Source organism: Polypterus senegalus, chromosome 14 (assembly GCF_016835505.1).
Source record: "Polypterus senegalus isolate Bchr_013 chromosome 14, ASM1683550v1, whole genome shotgun sequence".
Taxonomy (NCBI): Eukaryota; Metazoa; Chordata; class Cladistia; order Polypteriformes; family Polypteridae; genus Polypterus; species Polypterus senegalus.
The window spans coordinates 10,858,729-10,884,308 of record NC_053167.1 but is presented as its reverse complement, the minus strand read 5'-3'; the positions used below and the strand labels follow the sequence as shown (position 1 = coordinate 10,884,308).

At 37.6% G+C, this 25,580-nt stretch overlaps 1 protein-coding gene across 1 annotated transcript in view; it reads left to right on the top strand.

Annotated features, from left to right (window-relative positions):
• Positions 1 to 3,794: 3,794 nt before the first annotated feature.
• gnas (GNAS complex locus) overlaps positions 3,795 to 25,580 on the top strand; it is an 81,548-nt gene continuing 59,762 nt past the window's right edge. The window contains exon 1 of the mRNA XM_039734431.1: positions 3,795 to 4,065. Within this exon, the coding sequence (XP_039590365.1) occupies positions 3,852 to 4,065 (214 nt within the window). The 5' untranslated portion in view covers positions 3,795 to 3,851. The remainder of the gene's footprint in view (positions 4,066 to 25,580) is intronic.

The window sequence follows — 25,580 nt, the reverse complement described above, 5'->3', positions numbered from 1 at the left end:
GCAAGTCATTTAGTACTTTAACGAGTGCAGTTTCTGTGCTGTGATTTGTTCTAAAACCTGACTGAAATTTATCAAGAATAGCAGGTTTATTGAGATGGTCATTTAACTGCATAATGGCTGCCTTCTCCAGAACTTTACCTAAGAAAGGCAGGTTAGAGATGGGTCTAAAATTTTCAAGAGCCGATGGGTCATGATTATGTTTCTTAAGAAGGGGTTTAACTACAGCAGTCTTAAGACAGTCTGGGAAGACCCCCGTATCTAATGACGAATTTACTATGTCCAGAACATTATCAATTAGCACGCCTGATAAGAGAACATATAACACTGAGAGTTTCATTGACATCACCGCCAACACTGTAACTTTCCCAGATTACAGTAACTTTCCTTTAACATGCCATTTTCTGTTAGACTGATGTACCACCCAAGTGTGAAGTCACTGGTTCATGACCAGCAAGAATCTAACTTATCTTGGATGCTCCCCATATATTCACCATGTATGTTTTGCTCGGAATTATAAAAAAACAAAAAAAAAAACAAATGTACTTTCCTGAGTTCTGTGTATTCTTTCCAGGCTCACAAAAAATGCTGGACTTAGTTCAGTAAATATTACGAACCGGAAAGACAACTGGTTGTATCAGATACATTTTACATACATGTCATAACAAAGACAGGGAATAATGATTTTTTTAAAGAGTAAAGTAGTATTGCTGGATCCAGGACTCACGTTGTTATTGTTCACATTGAACTGAATGTTTCCCTTTTGACCTCCCCAACACCCCTACAGAAATGCTTGTTATGTTAAAATAGATTTGTATGTGAATTAGTCCTGCAATGGATTTCTGCCCTGTCTGGGGATGTTTCTTTATTTGCATACAGTGATATCAGGAAAAGCTGTAAGTCATTGCAATCCTGAATTAAATGAACAGAATACAAGAATTTTATATTGACTGTTTCACTTGAAATTTGTAAGAAAAGTTGTGAATAATCTGCAGTATCCAGATCAGCATATTTTACAGATTAGGCACTCATCTATTATCAAACACCCTTAATCCAGTTCAGGAGGATATGCCCTGTCACTCATTTTAGTAGTACTGAACACAAGACAGGAATTTACTCTGGACAGGATGCGAGTAAAGAATTATACTAAAAGATTAATAGTTGCAATTGCCACCAAAAGTCCATTCATTAAGTCAAGTTTTTTTCTCCAATTTTGCATCACAAAGAACTTGACCCTTTCCATGTAGCCTTGGCCATAAGACTGAAATCAACATTCTGGTCTGTCAACCAAATACCAAGGATGCCTCTTCAAAATATTGACTGATTTTGGGTGAGGTAAAGACTTATGGAATTAATAATTTCTATATTAAATGAATATTTATTTTGGAAGTTTCTATGTCTGTTTTCCACTTTTACATTATTTACTTTCTTGCATTGTTAAGTGGCAAATAACAACATCAACAAGCATATCATAAAACAGTCAGAGCCTATCCCAACTATCATTGTGTGCAACATAGGAACAACACCTGGACAGGTCGCCAGTCCATTGCAGGGCACGCGCACACACACACACACACACACACACACAGGGTCAATTTTCCAACACCAGGGATAGACTGCAGCAGACTTGTAATCCTGTTTTAGATAACTGGGTTGGGAAAATGAATGGATGAATAGATTGTAGTACAGTAAAATACAAAAAGGTCCCAGGAATGGAATGCTTTATTGGTACAGTATACAGTGGATTCAGAAAGTATTCAGAACCCTTCACTTTCTGTACACCTTCTGTCGTAGATTTAATTTCAATAAATAAATTTGCCATTTTAGCTCATCAGTCTGCGCTCAATAATTCCTAATGACAAAGTAAAAACACATTTTCAAAAAGGTTTCCAAATTTATTAAAAATCAAATACTGAAATCGTTCATTTATATGAAAGTGTTAATTTATATAGTTAATTCAGTACTTTGTAGAAGCCCTTTTGGTAGCAATTAAATCTTTGAGTCTTCTTGTGTCTCTTCAAGCTTTGCACACCTGGATTTGGGCAGTGTGTCCTTTCCTTCCTGGTAGATCCTCCCAAGCTATATTACATTGGTCAGGATGTGTTTATAAAACTGCCACCTTCAGGTCTCTCCACACATGTTCCATGGGGTTTAAGACTAGGCTTTGGCTAGGACGTTCAAGGAAAGTCAGTCTTGTCTTGAAGCCATTTCAGCATTGTCAGTACTGTACACTCTCATACTGAAAGGTGACCCATTACCACAGCCTGGGGTTACTAGCACTCTGAAGCAGGTTTTCTGCAAGGACCTCTCTGTATTTGGCTGCATTCATCTTTCCTTTAATTCTGATCAGTCTTCCAGTCTCTGCCACTAAGAAGCTCCCTCATAGCATGATGCTGCCACCTCCATGCTTCATCATAGACATTTTCTTAGACAAGTGATGAGAAGTGCATGGTCTTTACTAGAGATAGTGCTTGGAGTTCTGCCCAAAGGGGTTTAGCTTTTGACTCATCAGATCAGATGCTCTCAAAGTTCATTAGATGCCATTTGGCAAACACCAAGTGGAAGTTAGCTACTCTTACTATAAATACCTGATTAATGCAGTGCTGCTGATGGTTGTTCTTTTGACAGGTTCTCCCAATCCGTAGAGGACCACTGAAGTTCTGCTTGCATGACTACTGGGTTCTTTATCACCTCTCTGGTTGGTCACTCAATTTGGCGGGACAGCCAACTCTAAGAAGAAACCACATTGTCCCAAAGTTCCATTTCAGTTATCAAGGCATATTTGGGAAACTTCAACTTTGGAAGTTATTTTATACCCTGGCCCTGACCCTTACTACACCATAATATGATCATGGAGGTTTCCAGAAAGTTCCTTGGATCTCATGTCTTGGGGTCTGTCCTGATGTACATTGTGAATGGTGGGAACTTACAGTGGGATGCAAAAGTTTGGGCAACCTTGTTAATAGTCATTATTTTCCTGTATAAATCGTTGGTTGTTACGATAAAAAATGTCAGTTAAATATATCATAGAGGAGACACACACAGTGATATTTGAGAAGTGAAATGAAGTTTATTGGATTTACAGAATTATTGTGCGCAATAATTGTTCAAACAAAATCAGGCAGGGGCATAAATTTGGGCACCACAAAAAAGAAATGAAATCAATATTTAGTAGATCCACCTTTTGCAGAAACTACAGCCTCTAAACGCTTCCTGTGGCTTCCAATGAGAGTCTGGATTGTGGTTGAAGGCATTTTGGACCATTCCTCTTTACAAAACATCTCTAGTTCATTCAGGTTTTATATTGCAGCAGATAATTATGAGTAAAAAGTTGGACACGCCATGCATTTTAAGATATTCTGTTTCCACGCTATCCATTCAACGTGCTGCGTCCCCCTAAGCCACCATAGACAAAATACGTACTTGTCCGTAAAGTTTATAAAAAGTATATATACATATTTATAAAGATGAATATTAATGACAGTGATGACGCTAAGTAAATTTATCTGTATATCCGACTGTACACTTCTTTCGAAAAATACGGAGTTTGGGCATATTTGCTTTACTTCAAAACGTTGATTCCCTGCATTTACCTCTCTGCCCTGTTTACTTCCTAGTAGTTGTAGATTCTACCATTTGTATACTCTTACTCCCTTGGAGGCTGAAGTTGAAGCTCCGCAACTTCAAACTCCGCGAAAAGCGCAACTTTCCTTCTCTTCAGTCACAGTTAGGGCGCCACTCTTCGACAGCTTACGACAGTGTCGCTAGGTCACGTGCTCCCAGAGTGCCTGTTTGTTTTCCTGTAGCCCGGCAGATCGCTGAGCTGTCCGGAGTGTCCGGTGAGTCCGGAGCTTATGGGGATATGTCAGAGCCTCCGCTCCCGACTCATCGGGCCGCAGTCCGCTGTCAGTCGCAGCGGAGAGGGAGAAGCTTCCTCGGCGGTGGAGCGGCTGCGAGCGGAAGAGAAGACCCGTTTAAAGGCTGAGAGTAAACGGAGTCGCAGCATCGACAAGAAGCTAAAGGCAGAGAAACGGCAGTACAAACAGACTCACCGACTCCTGCTGCTGGGTAAGTGAGTTCGAATGATTCGGAGTTCCGGTTTTTCACCAAGTCCTTGCTGAAGTGCTGGACAGTTGTGACGGCACTCCTGTGCTTGGCGTATCTGTGGTACCAATGATTTCAAAGAGTGGCATCGGGTTAGGTTAGCGGGACTGGGATACCAGAAGCTAGTGGAACACACAGAGACAAGTGAAAATGGAGTAATAGATGCGACACTGATGAGTAACAGTAAGAAGTGGGACAGTATGAGCAGAATTGGAGTGTCTCACGGGATAGGGACTTGCCTCGGAGAAGTCCTAAGAATTTTACAATTGTAGGAGTGGCGGAGCCTACTGGACGAGCACAATGCATTGTCAACTGGATCTATGCTCTAGTGGCTATAATGAAATTATTTCATCTGTCAAGTACTTCGCAGAATTGTCAAGCAGCTTTTGGAAAAACATAACTAGAATAAGGGACGCTAATGTGTAATTTCGAACTACACAATACCGTTCCAGGTATCCAGGATCTAGGACACATTGTATACTGTACAGATGCATAGGCCAGGAGAAAGAAACTCACTAATTCAAATAATATCTTAAATTATAGTGCTGAAGTGCATTCATGTATTATGTAAAAGCAAGACTGGATTACCATGGTCTTGTTCAAGTGGAGCATTTAGCAGTGGGTAGTCTGCCACAACTAGGTTACACTATGCAAGAGTAATCTGTGACAAACTAAAATTGAATCCACTGAATATGATGAGAGAAATTAGCTCTTTATAATATTGCCTCTAGTAAAAGAAAATGTAAATTTAGACTGGTGCACCCATTAGTTGTTCTGGATGTGAGGTGTAAGTTCAGGGAAGTTGTTATTTGGGTGAGGCAGAGGGAAGGAGCAAATGGAAAGTTAAAAAGCAATACATGCACTTAATGGAAGCAATTATTTTAAAATCCTGAGAGTGGGAAGATTGAGAAGAAATAGAAACATAATTGGAAGATGGCTTAAAATAAATGCTTACAGTACATGTTGCATATATCAATTAACAAAAAGAGTATCTTCAGTGTACCTTCAAGACTCTACTCCATATTGTTAACGAAATTACAAAAGATCCATAAGCTAAACAATCTGTTCCTGTACAGAAACATGATGATATTCTTATTGAGTACAGGTATTTGTACCATGTGTATCTGGAAAGTCATTTTCACACTCTCAAACTGAGTCATACATTTGCTGTTTTTAGCTATTCAGTGAATGTGTAGTTATTGTGCAAATAGATGCTTGTGTAACTTTTGGTGTTCCTGTGCTATTGAGTGCTGAGCAGAATGCTGGCATTGATTGCCTGGGCAGGGCTTGCCCAGTGTTCACCTATCGCTCAGTGCCAGGTAGTGCTAGCAAGGCAATTGTGTTACCGAGGTTGGGCAGTCCTTATTGTGATGATTACCAATTGCTGGGAATAGAGCACAGTGTTTTCGAGTATATTGGGAAATCCCTCAGCGAGACGAGCACTCTTCAGTGGTTACAAGGACACATTCCTAAATTTGTGTGTAGGCAGTAGTGTCTTTTGCAGTCACAGCTGACAGATATTACTGCTTGCCTGCCACACGTAAATCTGAGTATTTTGTATGGTATAAAAAATCAAGTTGTATAGAAGATCTGCCACATGAACAAGTTTTAGCATTTTGCTTTGGCCCACTTTATACAGGTATTAATTCAAAATCTGTTCATGTATATGTATTTTTACTAAGCTTTTTTATTAGACTTGTAGCAGTTTCTTTGTAATTGGAAACTAAAGAGGCCAGAAATCATAGCGAGCCTTACCTAATTAAAGGAATTAGTGTTGTGCTCATAATAAAATAATCATTCAGCTTGTTGCAGTGTCTGAAGTTCAGATGCTCTTTCCTTCCTGTGATTCTAATCCAGTCTCCCACCAAGCTCAGTGACGGTCAGCTTGCCCTTGATCAAGAGACCTGAACCCATTGTAATGATGAGGACACAGCAATAATCTGTGATATAGTATCAACAAAGAGCTAAGCATGGACATGTACAGTATATGTAAAGAGATGACTGGTGGGAAAATTTGGTTTGAAATTATTGATGCTGGGTGTGTTAGTGCATGTTAGATTAGAATTATTGACAAATCAGATCCATTTCTTTATATAAAGTTTAGAGATATACATTTCTTACTTATTGGTGGGTAATCAACAGAGCTCCAGTGGGGCAGCATAGCAGGTCACATACATAGATTCAACTTGAGCCTCATGCTTTTAGCCAAACCCCAAGTGTTACCTCATTTGTTTATGCACTAGACTAAACACATTTGCGCACTGTTCAAAAACCAAAGGAATGTGTTTTAAGTTTTCTCCTGCAGAATTAATGACCCTAAAAGACTACTATATTAGGAAAATCAGAAACCCTGAAACTTTTGTATACTTAATTCAAGAATTTTGTGAATTTTCCCTCAGGAATCAATGAAGTTCTCTCTATTTACCTATTGGACTGTTTATCCACCCAACCTGTTTTTCATTAATTAATTGTTTACATTGGTTAAAGTGCAAGATATATGTGGCAATCACTTTTTATTGCTTATAGTGCCTTTTAAAAAAGGTCAAACGGTAAGGCAATTTATAAGTCAAATAAGATAACCATATAATTCAAGCTAAAAAAACTCAATCACATGAAAACATTTAAAAGTCATACAAATGGAACCAAGCACTCAGAAATGACAGATTTAATGAGGAGTCTGAAAAGGTTAAGAACAGAGAATCTTACATTGTGGAGATTGAGGAAACAATTGACATAAGAGAAGGTGGAGTACAATAAATCATGCTAGAGTCCACTTTAGAGGATGAATACTGGAAGTGGAAAAGGTGATTCTAAAGAGGCGTGTCTTTTGCCTTGAATTAGTTGTTACAGTTAATGGCATCTTGCCAGTACACCTCTGTAGGAGCCAAAAAACTTTGTGTAAAAAATAGGAAGACAAGAGACAAAAGATCTTAATGTTGTTATAAGTTCAAATGGTGTAAGCAGTGGAAACAAGTATGCTCAGGTGTTGGTCTTAACAGGGCTATACAATGGGGCAAAAATTATTTGATCCCCTGCTGAATTTGCAAGTTTGTTCACTTACAAAGAAATAAACAGTCTCTAATTTTATGGTAGTTTCATTTTAATGGAGAGAGACAGAATATCAACCAAATATTCAGAAAAAAACACTGCATAAAAGTTATAAATTGACTTGCATGTCATTGAGTGAAATAAGCATTTAGTCCCCTACATCACAGCCAGAATTCTGGCTCCCACAGATTGGGTGTGTGCCCATGTGGCACACAGATTACAATCAATCAATCAATTATAGATACTCCTGATCGCAACTCATTATGTGTATAAAGCAAACCTGTCCACAGAATCAATTTCTTCCATTCCAACCTCTCCACCACCATGGGCAAGACCAAAGAGCTGTCAAAGGACATCAGGGACAAGTTTGTAGACCTGCACAAAGCTGGAATGGGCTACAAGACCATCAGCAAGAAGCTTAGCGAGAAGGTGACAACTGTCGGTATGAATATTTGGAAATGGAAGAAATATAAAATGACCATCAATTGCCCTCAGTCTGGAGCTTCATGCAAAATCTTGCCTCATGGGGTGAGGATGATCATGAGAAAGGTGAGGGATCGACGCAAAACTACGCTGGAGGAGCTTGTTAATGATCTGAAGGCAGTTGGGACCACAGTTGCCAAGTACACCATTGGTAACACACTACGCCATAATAGATTGAAATCTTGCAGCGCCCGCAAGGTCCCCCTGCTCAAGAAGGCAATGTATAGGCCCGCCTTAAGTTTGCCAGTGAATATCTAAATGATTCAGAGAAGGCTTGGGGGGAAAGAGCTCTTTGGCATCAACTCAACCTATCATGTTTGGAAGAAGAGAAATGCTGAGTATGACCCAAAGTACACCGTCCCTGCAGTCAAACAAGGAGGTGGAAACATTATGCTTTGGGGCTGTTTTTCTGTTAAGGGTACAGGATGACTTCCCTGAATTGAGGGGCCAATGGATGGGGCCATGTAGCATAAAATCTTGGATGAGAACCTCCTTCCCTCAGCCAGAACACTGAAGATGGGTTGTGGATGGGTCTTCCAGCATGACAATGACACAAAACATACCGCCAAGGCAACAAAGTGAGTGGCTAAAGAAGAAGTATATTAAGGTCATGGAGTGGTCTAGCCAGTCTTTAGACATCAGTCCTATAGAATATCTGTGGAGGGAGCTGAAGCTTTGAGTTGCCAAGCGGCAGCCAAGACACCTAAAGGATTTAGAGAGTTTCTATAAAGTGATGTGGGCCAAAATCCTTCCTGAGATGAGTGCAAACCTGGAGACCAACTACAAGAAACGTCTTACTGCTATGCTTGCCAACAAGGGTTTCTCCACCAATTACAAAGTCATGTTTTTGTTGGGTATCATATACTCATTTCTCTCAATGACATGCAAATCAATTTGTAAGTTTTATGTAATGTGTTTTTTTTTCAGGATTTTAGTTTGTTATTCTGTCTCTCTAATTAAAATGAAACTGCCATAAAATTAGAGACTGTTCATTTCTTTGCAAGTGAGCAAACTTACAAATTCAGCAGGGGATCCAATAATTATCTCCCCCACTGTAAGGTAATAATAGATTTTTATAGAAGATTTTGTATTTCTTACAGAAAGGCACTTTAGTTTACCCAGCTGAAGTGAAGTATGGTTGGTTTGAGCCAAATCCGGTTTTTGACAGCTGCATTTTTATTTTTTTTTTTTGATTTTATTAAAATCAAATAGCATTCCATACAAAAAACTCATGTTTTACTAAAAGCAGGTTTGAAACTGCATTTTTATTGTGTTTTAGTGGAAGAGAAAAAGTAGTTAGTGCTGATATCTCATGGATCACCAGCCTAGGTTTCTAATCTAGCATCCAGTGGTTACTGTCTGTTTGGGGTTTGCATGTTCTCCGTGTTTTGTGTTTTTTTTTTTTTTCTTCTGGGTATTCTTATTTTCCTCCCATATTCAAAGAGTCAATTGGTAGTTCAAAATGGACCATGTTAGTATTTACTGTAAGTTGGACCTGTAATAGACTGGCACCTCCCAGCGTTAGTTCCTGCTGGGATAGGCTTTGCTTCCCTTGTAACCCTAAGTACAGTAAGCAGGCCTGATAATATTATTTTCTGTTATGTTACAATAATGAATGAGCAACAGGGAAAAACTGTAAAAAAATTATTGAAAAAGAACCTATTGGTTACCATGGAAAAGAAATCATCATAATCAAAATGCATTTATCCATCTATTTTCTGAATTTTCTTTTTCGCACTACAGGCTTAAAAGAAGCCAGCACCAATCTTGGCAGCACTGGACAAAATGCAAGAATCAATCCCGAATTATGCACCTCTGCATTGTAGCACCTGCTAACACTCTGCCTGCTTAGAATGGCCATTTTACTTAACATGCATGTCCTTGGAATATGGGAGAAAGTAAAAGTACCTGGATAAAACCCAGACATGAAAAGAGTGGAAATTGATCCCAGGTCTCACAGCTGTGAGCCAGTTTCACTTGGCACTGTGCAACTCTGATAATAAATCTAATAATGTATTATGAATAAAAATTATAGATAATAATCAATGAAGATATTTTTACATCTCTAGTTTTCTTTATCCAAAACTGCAGAGATTAAAAAATTAAGATTTGATCTTTTGGCTACAGGTATTTAAAAATGTCAAGTCATGAAATGATGTGCAGTCAAGGGATGGATAGTTTGGATAAAATTGACAGAAGCATTAGAAGTCCATCTTCTTAAAACAGCATTCCTTGCATGAATCTCAGAAATGTGCCTGTAGTAAGTGTCTGTTCCTGTCTTCTTGGAAGATGGATCCTTTTCTGATCACCAAGCTCTGGTCCATCAAACACAGCATGTTCTCGATTCCATGTCCATTGATGCAAAATTATTTATTTATTTATTTATTTATTTTTGATTTTTTGTTTAATTTATTAAAAATATATAACATTCCATACAATCATGTCAAAACTAAATTCAAATCAACCCACACTCATGAGAAAGAGAGGAAGGCCAACAGCCAGATTAAAACAATTGGGAGTAGTAAAGAGAGAAAGGAGTCTTTTCCCCCAAATATAAATGCTTAATTTAAAATATAACTGATTAGGTCCTGCAAGGCTTTAAAAAAGGTTTTGACCAGATCCTCTAAGTGAGAATTTGATTTTTTCCAGTTTCAAAGAGTATATAAAATCAGTTACCCACTAACTTCAAAGAGCTGGGTTAGGATTCTTCCAGTTGAGCAAGATATGTCTATGTGCTATTAGTAAAGTAAAGGCAATGACAGTTTATTTGTCCTTCTCCACTTTAAGCCCATGTGGGAGTCCACCAAACACAGCTGTTAATGGGTTAGGAGTGATTGTAACACCTAGGCCGTATGATAGGCATTTATAAATTTTTGTCCAGAAAGATGTTAGTTTGGTACACACCCAAAACATATGGCCCAGTGAAACTGGAGCTCGATTGCAATGTTTGCAGGTTGGACCTTGACCTTGAAACATTTTGGACAATTTTAAGCAAGATAAATGTGTTCAATAAAAGATTTTGAGTTGAATAATTGAATGCTTTGCACATACAGTATGGAGCTAATCTTCCTCCAAAGTGCACTGCATTAATACTGTAATAACTAAACTCAATGCATGTAAAAAAAACTAGGCAGTGCGGAATAAATACAAATAACTTAATTACAATTATACCTCTTGATGAACAATATATTAAAACTATAAAAACAGATTATTGATTAAATAAAAAATATGCACAGAGCGGCGCTAATAAAAATAACTTAATTTCTATCTCAAATACCTATAACGCACATACAATTCAGTTCTGCTCTTCCGACACATTAAATATGGCTTTATTAAATGTTAGAGAATTAACCAACAAGACGTTTTCCATCAACGATCTTAGTAGTGATAGGAAAATTGATTTTATTGCACTAAGTGAAACATGGCTTAGCTCTGATGGTGTGACTGTTTTTAATCAAATCTGCGCCTCCGAATTACAGCTTTGCTCATGCGGATCACCAAGGTAAGAAAGGCGGTGGTTTAGCAAACTTTTACTTGAGCTGGTTAAAGTGTAAAGATGTTGGCATGGGCAAATTCAAATCCTTTGAGTATCTTGCCGTTGTTATTCATGGAGTTTCTCAGTTGCTAGTATTAGATAGATAGATAGATAGATAGATAGATAGATACTTTATTAATCCCAAGGGGAAATTCAACTACAAACTATTATTATCCGTGTATAGACCTCCTAAATACAATGCATCATTATTTGATGAATTCTCAGATTTGGTGTCAATTGTAATTACGAACTATGACACGTTCCTAATCGTCGGTGACTTTAACTTTCATATTGATAATCAGTGTGACCCGAAAGTAAAAGAATTCATGAACCTCCTGGACTCTTTTGATTTGAGCCAGCACATTAGTCAGCCTACACACAAAGCTGGTCATACGTTAGACTTAGTAATTACCAAAGGACTAAAAGTTGATGTGAAGAAGATCATTGATATTGGCCTATCAGACCATTTTCTTTTACTTTTTAATATAGAAATAATGATACAAAATATTCAAGAGAAGCATATTGCTTCAAAATTTACAAACATTCTAAGCAACCAGTCCGTTTTTAGTGCTTACTACAGTAGTGAGAATAATGTAAATAGTAAGGTGAAAAATTTTAATACTAATGTGAGAGCTGCTGCTGACATAGTCACACCTGAAAAGATAGTTAAAAAAAATCTTTTAGCACTGTTGTATCATTGAAGACCCAAAGAGTGTCTGATCTAAAGAGAACATGCTGGAGAGTTGAGCGTAAATGGAGAAAAACTAAACTGATTGTCCACTATGAGATATTGAAGGTTAAAATAACAGAATACAACAACATAGTCCATCTTGAGAGGCGCTGCTATTTCTCTAGAATTATAAATAACTATGCTAGTAATCCCAGAGTCTTATTCTCTACAATTGATCGTCTGCTAAACCCAGGTCACTCAATGGAATGCCACCAAAATACTTCCAGTGAAACCTGTGAGGCTTTTGCTGTATTTTTTAGTAAAAAAGTTATGATATTAGAAATAATATAGTACATCTCCCCAGTACTGATCCTCTTAAACCCCAGTACTCTATTATAAACAAATTAAATTCTTTCACAAGGATAGATTTACTTGATTTATATATAATAATTTCTCAACTGAGACCCTCCACCTGTGTCCTTGACCCAATGCCAACAAGTTTTTTCAAAGAAGTATCTGGTATGCTAATTGATAGTATTCTTGACATAGTAAACTCGTCATTAGATACGGGGGTCTTCCCAGACTGTCCTAAGACTGCTGTAGTTAAACCCCTGCTGAATAAAAATAATCTTGACTACTCTGCTTTTGAAAATTTTAGACCTATTTCTAACCTGCCTTTCTTAAGTAAAATTCTAGAGAAGGTAGTCATTATGCAGCTTAATGATCACCTCAATAAACATGCCATTGTTGATAAGTTTCAGTCGGGTTTCAGAACAAATCACAGTACAGAAACTAATAATGGATATAATATCCAATAATGGATATAATAAGGTTATTAGAAATAAACTTGATGAATTAGGATTAAAAGGCAAGATGGAGGTAAAGAATTTAGAGGTAACTATTGACCCTGACCTGAATTTTAAATCACATATTATTCAGATTACTAGGACAGTATTTTTTCACTTAAGAAATATAGCAAAAGTTAGACCTCTTATAACATTGCATGATGCTGAAAAATTAGTTCACGCTTTTGTTTTCAGTTGGCTAGATTACTAAAATGCAGTCCTCTCAGGACTACCCATAAAAGACATCAATCGACAAGTGCAGAATGCAGCTGCTAGAATCTTAGCTCGGAAACGAAAATCCGAGTACATCATCCCAGTTTTGATGTCACTACACTGGTTACCTGTGTCATTTAGAATTGACTTTAAAATACTGCTTATGGTTTACAAAGCCTTAAATAATCTCGCTCTATCTTATATTTCGGAGTGTCTTACACTCCAAATTGTAACCTTAGATCTTCAAATGAGTGTTTACTTAGAATTCCAAGAGCTAAGTGGTGTGGTGGCCTTCTGCACCTAATATCTGGAATAGCTTGCCAATAGGAATTCGCCAGGCTAATACGGTGGAGCACTTTAAAACACTGCTAAAAGCACATTGCTTTAACATGGCTTTCCCATAGCGTCATCTTAGTTAAATCCTGATACTCCGTATATTCAATTAATTATCATTATTATTCATGGTGGCTCCAAAATCCGTACTAACCCTATACTTTCTCTTCTGTTCTTTTTCTGGTTTTCTGTGGTGGCGATCTGCGCCACCACTGCCTAATCAAAGCACTATGATGTCCTTACATTGATGGATTAAAGGCCAAAAGTCCACATGACCGTCATCATCAAATTCTTCCATGAGAACCCTGAATACAATGAGGACTGATTGAGGTCATTTATGTTAGGTAGAATGCCTAGAGGGGGCTGGGCGGTCTCATGACCTGGAAACCCTGCAAATTTTATTTTTTTGTCCAGGCGTCTGGAGTTTTTTTTTTTTTTTGTTTGTTTTTTCTGCCCTCCCTGGCCATCAGACCTTACTTTTATTCTATGTTAATTAGTGTTCCCTTATTTTAATTCTTATTTATTTTGTTGTTTTTCTCTTTCTTTATCATGTAAACACTTTGAGCTACATTGTTTGTATGAAAATGTGCTATATAAATAAATGTTGTTGTTGTTGTAGAGAGAATTCTGTGCATGGCTTCCTTCCACTCCATTTCAGAAATGTTCAATAAGAGATCCCTTTTTCATTGTACTGTGGGTTCTTTAAAAGGACTTTAAAGTATTTTTATATATTATAGAAATGCTGTCTGAATCCCCAAGACTGATCAGTATCTCATGTTGAATAGAAATTGGTGGGAGGTGAGGAAAGTTTGGTCAGATTTCATTTAGCAACGTTTCTAATTTGGATATAGTAGAAAAATTGTGTTGATGGGAGACTAAATTTGGAGTGTAATGTTCATGGGATACAAAGACATTATTTATACAGTATACAAATCTCTAAATGATTTAATCCCATTTGTTTTTCAAACATTAAAAGCTCTGTAAGTTCGAGGGGGTGGAATAAGGTTTTTGTCATGTAGAGGTGCCACAGATAAAATATTCTATAACTTAAAGTGCTTCCTACATTGGTTCCATATACTGAGTGAATGAAGGACAATTGGGTTGTTAGCATATTGACAATACCTTGTATTTAATGGTGTACAAAGCAAGGAATATAAGGAAGTACTGCAGGATTTAATTTCTATTGCAGACCAAGCTAGTGTGTGTTCATCTGTTTGTGTTAGTGTCCAGGTTTTTATAGCTTTTATGTTTGCCGCCCAGTCATAAAATTGAAAATTAGGTAGAGCCATGCCGCCTTCTGATTTAGGTCATTGTTGGATTGCCTTTTCCCAAATTAATGAGGTTATGATTAAATCTAATTTCTTAAAAAAAAACTTGTTAATGTATATTGGGATCAGAAGCTTAGGGAGAATATTCATTTTAACAATGTTAATTCTCCCTACTAAAATAAAATGGGGGGTAGATCATCTATGCACGTCTTGTTTAACCTTGTCCACACAAATTGGAAAAATTAGTTAAGGCAACAAAACCAATTATTCCATTTCTGACTGCCTAGTTGTGCTGCAGCTTTAGTTTAAAATTTCAGGTTTTGTGGTAGTTTTCGTCTTCTGCTTCTTCTGGACTGACTTTTTAACTAAGCTTGTTCTTGGCCCAGTAGTCATCATTCACTTCCCACAAGGGTCAGGCAAGGCCCCTGCATGTTACCTACAGGGTATAAACTAGAACTCTTAAAGCTGTTTGAACGAATTCCATCAAGGTACTGGTTAAATTTTTTCAGCCACATTCTATTTCTGACACTAACCATCTCTATCTATCTTCCCCTTTTGGTGGCAATATTATCTGATGCACATGATTCTGATTTTATATATTTGAGGTAGTGATAAATCTAGGGTTATACTTGCATTTTTCACATGCAGAATTTCCATTTATGTTTGTTTAAATTATTGTGATGGATGGCCGGAGAAGCAGGGGACCTGGAGAGGGGCAATTCCTTCCCCAGGACGCAAGAGGGCAGCCATCCTAGATTGTGTGAGTCCCGAGGATCTGGAAGGATCAACCCTAAAATGGTTTTATTTCAGGTGACTACCTGTTAAAGCTCATCGAGAGAATGCCAAGAGTGTGCAAAGCAGTAATCAGAGCAAAGGGTGGCTATTTTGAAGAAACTAGAATATAAAACATGTTTTCAGTTATTTTACCTTTTTTTGTTAAGTACATAACTCCACATGTGTTCATTCATAGTTTTGATGCCTTCAGTGAGAATCTACCAATGTAAATGGTCATGAAAATAAAGAAAACACATTGAATGAGGAGGTGTGTCCAAACTTTTGGCCTGTACTGTATTTAGAAGGATATTGGAGTCCCTTGATAAAACCCTACATAGACACCCTGACCAAAATCTTAATCAAGTGTCATCAGATCCTCTAGGTACTTCTGTCTTCCTTCCACATTCAAAAAACTTGTATATTAGGGTAATTTTGTGACTGTACCTTAGCTAGGTGTGTGAGAGTATTTCACATAATGAGCTGGTGCACTATCAAGGGATTGTTCCTACATTTTGCTCTACGCTTCCAGGCTCCCCCCAACCCTGAACTACAGTAGAGTAGATGAGTGAATTTATAAATGGATGGATGAGTAGGTAAATAAAGACATTTTACAAAACACTGTACATTTACAGTAAACCCCAAATAATATAGATTTCTAAGTTAATTGACTGCCATATACAGTAGGTGTGTATATATTGTTTTGTTGCTGTAAAATATTGAATTGAATCTAGAGTTAAATTGGATTTTAATACGCAAACAGTGAAGAAGCTTAAGAACACATGTAATATTATTTCTTGTCATTGTCAAGATCCTTGCATTTGCATTTTAAATTTAATTCTAGCGTGAAGAAACAATGATTTGTACTGTCCAAGAGTAGATTATTATGGTGATAAATTGTACTTGACTCAAATTAATAAGTTGGTTATTCTATGATCTGCATAGAATAAGAGACTGCATTAATTAATCCTTGTGAACTGTAAAAGAAACCCCTTTGTCAACAATTAAATTCTGAAATTTGATTGTCCTGAACTTTCTGCATCTCACAAAGTAAAAATTGTTTTTGGTATTAATTTAAAGTTGTAGTTTTCTTCCATCCACTTAATATTCTTCCTGATCATCACTTAACTAGAGCTGCTTCATAGCTCCAAGTGACTTGGTTCAAATCCTGGTGTGGTGTTGATTATTGTTTAAGGATCTACTAGGGTTTTGTCTTGGGACTCTAGCATCCTACATGTTAACGATTTGGGGGTATACAATTCCATGCAAATGTTTGGACACACCTGGCCGAATTACATGTCTTGTTGACATTTAAAGTAAAAAAATAGTAAATACAACTTTGGCAGCAAACAAACTAAATCAGTGGCATTTTTATGAAATTATTAATGTACAGTTATGATTTAATTGATAAACTGAATATAAATAAAGTAAAATGTGGCTTTTGCAGAAGTTTGGACACCTTTCTAAGTCACTATTTAATAACACAATCTTAGGCACAAATCACTGCTAGCAAACCTTTTTGTAGCCAGCTATGAGAATTTGAATTCATGTTTTAGAATTTTTGCCATGTTTTTCCTTGCAGATAGCTGAGCTTCTAGCTGTAAGATATTCTTCGGCTATATTGCGTTCCAAACATGTTTAAGATGCCAGTAGATTTTCAATGATGTTCAAGTCTAGGGACTCTGAAGGCCAATCTAAAACCTTTGCCTTGTGTTTCTGAAGGTACTTCATAGTACATTTCAAAGTGTGTTTTAGATTGCCATCTATTTGTAGAAGACATTATTTTTTTAGCTTCAGGATTGTGACTGATTACCTGACATTCTACATAATTTTTTGATATTTAATGGAATCCATTCTTCCATGTGCAGTACTTGTGCAATGTTTCCTATACCAATGGCTGACACACATACCCAAAGCTTAATAGAGCCACTCCCATACTTAACAGTGGTCAATGTGTTCTTTTCTTCAAATACTGCTCATTTTGTCTTCAAACAAACCTTTTGTGGTTGTGGCCAAATAGTTTCATCTATCTGTGTAGGTAACAACAGAGCAGTGCTCCACTACTCTTTTTCTCATTTAAACCTGCCTGCAGGTCCTTTGCAGTCTTATTGGGGTTTTGCATTGCCATTCTCCACAGTATACAGAAGTTGCTCTGTCTGACAGTTTTCTCGTTCTTTTATACCTTCTGACGATTTCCAAGGTTCTCCTTAACTTCCATTTCTTAATATGAACTTCTCCAGGATGGTGGTAAGGCTGTCCTCCTGGCATTGCAGGCAAACTTTGTTTCCATTTGGGAGACAGGTGTCATTTCAAGCATGGTTATTATAGTGTTAACTTTTTATGTTAGTTGTTTATTTTTATATTTTTTCTGACCTTACTTGGAAATTCAGTTTAGTTTTCCTTCATTGTGTATTTTTAGTTTTAGTTTAATTTGTATTTCACAAAGACATTTCTATTTTATTTTTATATCCATTAGCTTCAGTTTTAGTTTCAGTAATTATGGTATTGTTAAAGAGTTACGATGGAGTTTATTTTTGTGTCACAATCACACAGAGCTGAAGACTTAATGGATCTGGATATGTTAGTGGAAGCTTACTACACTACTGTACATGGTTTACTATCTGTTTTTTTTTTGTCTTCTAATCAAAACTAGATACTGAATATGAACAATTTTATAATTTTTAAAATATTTTCTGTGTCATTTGTGCTGAACAAATGCGTGCTGATTGTTGGCACTTTTTATCTTTTCCTTTTATTGCCCAGAATAAGCCAATTTGTAAGGAAATTTGGGTGAATTTTTAAAGTTTGAGGGTTTTTTTTTACTCTAAATGTTGATACAACACAACATATCTCACTCCAACACAATGTGCTTATAAGTAATGTCTTCAATATTGCATTCAAAAATTTCCCCTACTGGCCTTTTAATTTTCTGCCACCCAAACTGATCTCTGATTCCGTCTCTGGCACATACAATTTATAGACACAATTTTGCCACCTGCAGGATTGAAAAGATATCAAAAATCAGAAAACAGATTCTACTGCGTTCTGACAGGTGTGATCATGAAAATCATGGGGGCTTTGGAAGAACAAGGGTCTTAGGCTTGAATCAATGTGCAGACCCCACCTAGCTGTATTGAGGGAAACAAAGAAAAACAATCATGTAGTGCAAAGGTTAGGGGTGGTGAGACTTGAGTAAGGGCAGATACTTTAATAGCAGTATGGACGGGCAAAAAATTACAGAGACGGCATCTGAGATTAAAAATAATTTATACATTATCTGAACCTGTTTATCCAGAGCAGGATAGCAGGAAACCTGGAGCCTACCCCAGCAGGTTTGGATGCAAGACAGAAAAATCGCTGGTATACAATATGTACTGTATGATATGGCTGATTCTAAAAACAAAAATAATATGATCTTTCAACTATCTGTTTTGAGAGTGAGAGAGAGAGTAATTTGAAAAAAGGGGGACAAATATTTTAAAACATAATTCTGCTACTGGATTATTTTCACAATATCAGGTATTTTGAGCTGTGAATATAAAGTAAATAAGGATAAATTAATAAATACAGAATAAATACAAAAACACTTTAGCATGGTCAGTTTTTCACCAGTTGGCAGACTCTCTTCGCCATCATACCTGTAATTCAGTAGAGATGTTGCCAACTAAGGAGTTTTACAAGGTTTGTATTGCTTTGTTGATAAACAACTTTTTTTTAAAGCAAAAGTGATTGGTCAGTAAGAATATGCTGATTTTGTATAATGACGTAGTCGGTCTCTTGCTCAGTGCTATTTTATTTTCAGAAAGGATTTCTAATATGCAAAGTGGCTGGTGAATTATTGTCAACAAAACGCAGGCACCTGAGAAATAAACTGAAATGTTACTCACTCGTGATTTTTCTGTCCATACGGTAAAGGTTTTGTTGACCAGCACTTTATGATTTCAGGCGTTTGAATTATATCTCGATATACAACAAGCGCAAAGAAAGGCGGCTTTCTATTTCTCATACTTTACGCACCCATATTGAGTTTGCTCTGGGTCGGGGAACACTTAATACAAAGCATTTTATGTGCTACATTAGTTACAATGGGGTTTGAGAAAATCTAGTAAATTAAACATTGCTTTAAGATGTGGAAATGTCGAGAATAAAGTCGGCATGTTGACTTTATTCTCGATATACACTTTTTTTTCTTCACTGTGCCCATATTAGTTTTGATTTTAGTTTTCATTAACTATAATAACCTTGGTCCCAACTAACTGGAAAATGGGACTTGTCATCCTTATCTGGAAAGGGAAGGGTGATCACCTGGGTTGCACCAACTACAGGGGGATATCACTGCTCTTGATGCCAGGAAGGGTCCTTGCTAGAGTCATTCTCAATAGGATCTGTGATCACTTGCTTACCTACCAGCAACCGGAGCAGTCTGGTTGTACACCTAAGAAGTCTACCATCTACCACATCCTGGCACTGAGGGTTCTCATGGAGCACAAACGTGAATATTGGTAGGGTTTCTTTGCATTCTTTGTTGATTTTCGTAAAGCGTTCGACTCAGTTAATAGAACCGCTCTGTGGGACATTCTGAGACTTTGCAGGATCTTCTCATGGTTGCTGGGTATCATGGCTGGCCAGTAGACTGGTACTGTGAGTGCTGTGCAGAGTGGAGGCAGGACTTCTGCGTTTTTCCAAGTTGATTCCGGGGTCCATTAGGGATGTATTCTTCCTCCTACCCTGTTCAGTGCGTAAATGGACAGCATGTTGTGTAGGGTCATGTGGTCTAGTGGCTGTGGGGCATCCATTGTCGAAGGGAGATTCACTAATCTTGACTTTGCCGTTGATGCTGTGATCTTCACAGAGTTAATGGAGGCTCTGATCAGGGCTCTCGAGAGACTGAGCGAGGAGTCTTGAGTGTCTGGGCTTGTGAGTGTCCTGGATAAAAACTAAGATCCAGACCTTTAATGACCTCTTGGGCACAGCCATCAGCATTGTATCTGTCTGCAGCGAGTGTGTCAACCTTGTCAATAAGTATACTTACTGCGGCAGCAACATTCATGTCTCTGATGACTCTACTTATGAAGTCAGTATACAGATTGGGAGAGCATGGTGGGGAGTAATGAGATCACTGGAAAGGGATATTTGGTGCTTCCAATATCTTTGAAAAAGGATGAAGGTCCAAGTCTTTAGAGTCCTGGTGCTTCCTGTTTTGCTGTATGGCTGTGAGACATGAATGCTGTCCAGTGACCCGAGAAAAAGACTGGACTCCTTCGGTACTGTTTCTCTTCGGAGATTCATTGGGTACTGCTGGTTTGACTTTGTATCAAATAAGCAGTTGGTCATGGAGTCCTGAATGAGGCACATTACCTGCATTGTGAGGGGCATCAGTTATAGCACTACGACCATATGGAGAGATTCCCAGAGGGTGATCTGGCTCATAGGATCCTCATTGTTGAGGAACTGAGTGGCTGGATCAGCACAAGGGGATGCCCACATAACACCTGGCTGCGGTAGATAGATGGTCATTTCTGGAGAGTGGGACTGGACAGTGTGTCTGCCTGGTTGGTTGCCAACCTGGATCCAGAGCTGTTTCTTCGTGTGATTGATGTGATACGTACAGTAACCTGTTAACAAAATATGTAATTTGGTTTGGCTTGTCCAAACTTTTTCATGGAATGCAACTGTTAAATCTAAACTGTCCAGGTTTGAGTGAGTGTTTCATTTAATAGACTAGTGTTCTTTCCAGGGTAGATTCCTACCTTGAACCTGATGCTGCTAGGGTGGGATGTAGGTCCCTGTGTTAAATTGAATAAATGGGTTAGAAAATGTATGTATGGATGGTTTCGATGAAGGTTGGACTCAGCAGGACAAATACCTTTTGATTGTACAGAAATCAGTAATTATGAATATATTTCAGCTAACTTTATTATTACATTGGGTCTGTAGGCAAACATAATTCAAAATTGATGTTATGGTATTAAGAATTGACTTTAGCTATAAAAAGTATTTACCACTTTCATTTTTGCCATTTGTTGAAGAGAAAAAAACATTCTTAAAATGAATAAAGCGATTCTTTAGATCCTTGTACATTATTTACAGATAACAGAAAAACAAAATGGTAAATGACCCACACCTTATAACAGATGTACACACATAGTTCTCCCTAGCTTTTTTAGGGATGACATATGTATATATTTCTAACAGGCAAGACATGGGTGTGTGTGAACGTCAGACTCTAGTCTAATAAATGCGTCCACAGTCACAGGAGGGGGGCATCTAGACAAAACCTTGAGAAAGAAATGGGTACATGAATGTCAGAGAGAGTTATGCCTGTCAGCAGCAGTGAAGCCCACTTTTAAGGACAGCCATAACAGAGAAACAATATCCATAAAATAATATATTTTAGAAACTTTGTCTACACAAAGATATAATCAAAAGTAATAAATGATACAGTACTGATCAGTGTTTTTGGAATTGTTGCATTTTAGGCATATCATGTACAATAGCCCTTGGGAAATAAAGAGACAACGAACCAGCTTTGTCTATATATGCTTGTTTGTCTGATACAGAGCATCACAGGATTAAACAGTACCAGTAAAAAGAAAATGTGGAGAAATTGTATAAAAACTTAAAAGGATGCCATGGCACAATTGTTCGCACATTCTTAAAAGATTAAAATGAATTTGATTCAGAAGAACTAGATCCATATTGCAATTAAATTAGATTTACTGCAACGAATTGCCAGAACTCACATAATATGAATTAAGGAATAAGTGATGGCTTTAATGTCTAAAAAACATCACTTTCATTCCATGTTCCTTATTGACAAAGACAAAGACAAGAGTGCTGTCTGAGACCATTGGGAAAATAATTATCACCAAATATAAAAATGAAAAAGTGTGCAAGGTCATCTCTAGAGACCGTGGCACTTCAGCTTCCACAGTTCATCGTATGATTAAGAAGTCTATTGCTTTTCGAACTGTCAAAAATATCTCAGGCTTTTGTGTGAAAGGAAAATTGATCAAAGAACTCAATGAAGGCTTGTGCCAAATGTTGAAAAAACACAACATTAAAGATCCAAAGAGTTTAAAGCTGACCTGGAGCAATGTGGAGTAATGGTTTAATGCAACCTGTACCAATACAATACTCAATACATCAAAAAGGGCTCTTTGTAGAAAGCAGTTAAGTCAAGTGGTTCTATTGTCATGCTATCCATGCTATTGCAGCATACAGTGGCACAAATAACTTTCCTCAGGACCACAGTGCAACATATAAACACAGGACATGTGCAAGATAGGTAGAAAACTATACACTTATCGAAGGCAGGGGGCAACTGTAGCATATCCTGGCAAGCAACGGGCACAGGCAGGATCAACCCTCGGACAGGATATCAGCCTATTGCAGCATGTACACACTCACAACAATGCACACATACATCAGGGATCAATTTAGCATAGCCGCTTCGTCTAATCTTTTTGTCTTTGGACTGTAGGAGGAAACCGGAGCAGACCCACATGCAAACTCCACACAAGGAGAGCTGTGATCCCCAGACTTCTTACTAAGAGGCAGCAGCGCTACCACTGTGTCGCTGTGTTGCCTAATTTCTTGAATAATATATTTGCATTAACTGTGGCCTTACAAATTGTGAAAAAAATAGCCTTTATTTGAAATTTAGTTGATTAACACACTGCTTTAGTTGGGTGGTCCAAGCCCCTCCTGCCACTCTTTAAAATTCACTAAACATCAGTAATATCTCAAGTTCACATAACTGAAGTTTCTTATCCCACGTCCTCCCATGGTTTGAAAAGTAAAGACGACATGCAGGAACATGGCCAAATTTATATGGTTATTAGGTCATGAACATTCATACATGGTTACTGGCAGGAGGTGATAGGGAGTAACTAAAAATGCATGCTCAAATACATAGCTTTATGTTGATTTGAGATTTATAGTGGAACATGGAATGGGACCTCATGTACATATGATTTTATACAACTGATTTTTTTGTGTGTACTTTACACTGGTTTTGCCTTTATCGCGTATGCAAAATTTTTGTGTAGAATCTAAGCAAGTTTTTATACATGAGGTCCCAGTTCTTATTTTCTTTTTCTTTTGTAGAAACAATTACATGCAAGTTGATCCAAGATTTTGATTATGTAAGTTTGAACATCCTAGTAAACTATTCTGATGATCAAAACTTGGCAGTTATTTTTGAAGATAATGTATGTGGCATTCCTAAAATACAAGGATTTCAATAATAATGACCACACAATTTCAGTAATTTTTAGAAACATAATGGAAAAATACCAAAACTGACATCATCATCCTCTGTCTATCCTGTAAAATTTGAATTTGTGATAAGGAAAAAGAGAGTAATGGAAAACAAACACAGAAACGTATACCTATGCTTTGAATGGAAGCAAAAAAACATGCACATACAACATAATGAACCACTTAATGGTAGAGCACAAACTACTCATTTATGGTTAAATGTGAAATGCAAAACAAAATAGCAAACTCCACATTGTTCATTACTTATCTATTTATACATCTAGTTTCTAAATTGCTAATCTAGTTTAGGGTAGCATGGATATCATGATGCCTATCCCGACAGCATTGAAAGCAAGGTGAGAACACTGGCCCAATTTATATAACATGCCGCAATTTTCACAAGTTCCCTAACACATGCTTCACAGAGGTCCTCTAAGTATTACAAACCTGATATGTGAGTAATGAAAACCTCCATCATCTAAATGAAAGTGTTTAAGTAAGACTTAAACCTAGCACTAACTATAATGGTATTTTCTTGGGCAAACTATTTGCTCTGTTTGACTTCTTGGTGTTGTGGGGCTTGTTGGTTTAGTTTGATCCTCCACTAGTGGGCACCTGACTTAGCTAACAAGATTTTTCATTATGACCACTTATGTTTGAAAGAAGGGATCACCACACATGTACAGCTTCCCTATACTAGTACTTTACTAGAAGTGGAGTAAACAACATTATAGTATGAAGAAGACAGAAGTAGAATAGCCACATGATTTCCAGGTGAAAATGTCCTCAGGCAATACAGTGTTGTGTATATGCAACCATTATAGAGTGACCCACAGATTGTTTGTCTGCTTTGAAATGCATTTTGGATCCTCAGATGTACATTAATGTGTTATTTTTTCTCACTTGAGTGCCCAACCACCAACAACCCAATATGGAGAACTAAACCTTTACTATACTACTACTTCCACACTCTTCAGAAGGCTACCATGCTAGCATTCAGGACAGTGCACTGGAGTGCACAGATTGACTTTGGGTTTTGTTTCTTAAGAGAAGCATTAGGGACTGGAATTCCTTACATTGGTTTAATGGTCAGCCTGGCTTTACTTGTTTCAGCAGCAATGCGATATAGGGTACCAAGTCCCATAAAAGATGATGAGCTCAGGTGTGAGCTATGATGGGAACTCCCACCGCTGCTGGCTGAGGCACGTCCTGGGTTATAAACGGCTTGTCTACTGCTATTTTTAGTCTGGGATTGTAAATAGAACATGGCAGAGAGAGCCCAGCATAGCAACAGAGGCGTTTGTTTGCTGTGCGGCACAGGGGGGCTCAATGACTGCTGGGTCTGTGGTTGCCAGACGGACTTTGTTCCCAGGAACTTTTTGGACAAGACCTGCTGCCTTTGCATATTGTTGTTCAAATTCTGAATGGATACTTCAGCTTTAATTGTCTTTAGTTAGCCAGTTTGAGAATATTTATGTGTGCATCTACATCAGGATGGTTAACAAAGTGCCTATATTACTGTGTACGTGTGACATTAGGTGAGACTTCAGTCATACATACTTCACCAAGTTCCCGACACCTTTTTCCAGAATCAACAAAAGCCTCAGAACAACCACCACCTCCCTTTGCGGTTCTCAGTCTTCTCCTCTCCAGCAGATCTTAACTTACAAATATATGTAAAAGAAGATGGCAATTGACAAAGAAGATGATGTTTTTGTAATGCATCTCCAACCTACATATTCAGGAGGTCATACTGGATCCATAAACTGAACAACTTCATTAATAATATTGTACTGGCATAAAGCTTTGCCCAAGTCACACAGCATCAGGATATTTCATGTCACATTTTTGAGCTCATATGCAGAAAATAGGAGACACTTTTTTGCAAGAGCCAATATTGACATTTCGGTACCCAGCAGGTCCATAAATTCCTCCACAGCCACTTACTACCTGGCTATAGACATACAGGTGTTAGATGTCACTAAAATACCCTCTCAAGACCAGCTTTTCTGGAATTTAGTTGACTATTTTGTGTTTGACAAAAGTAATTG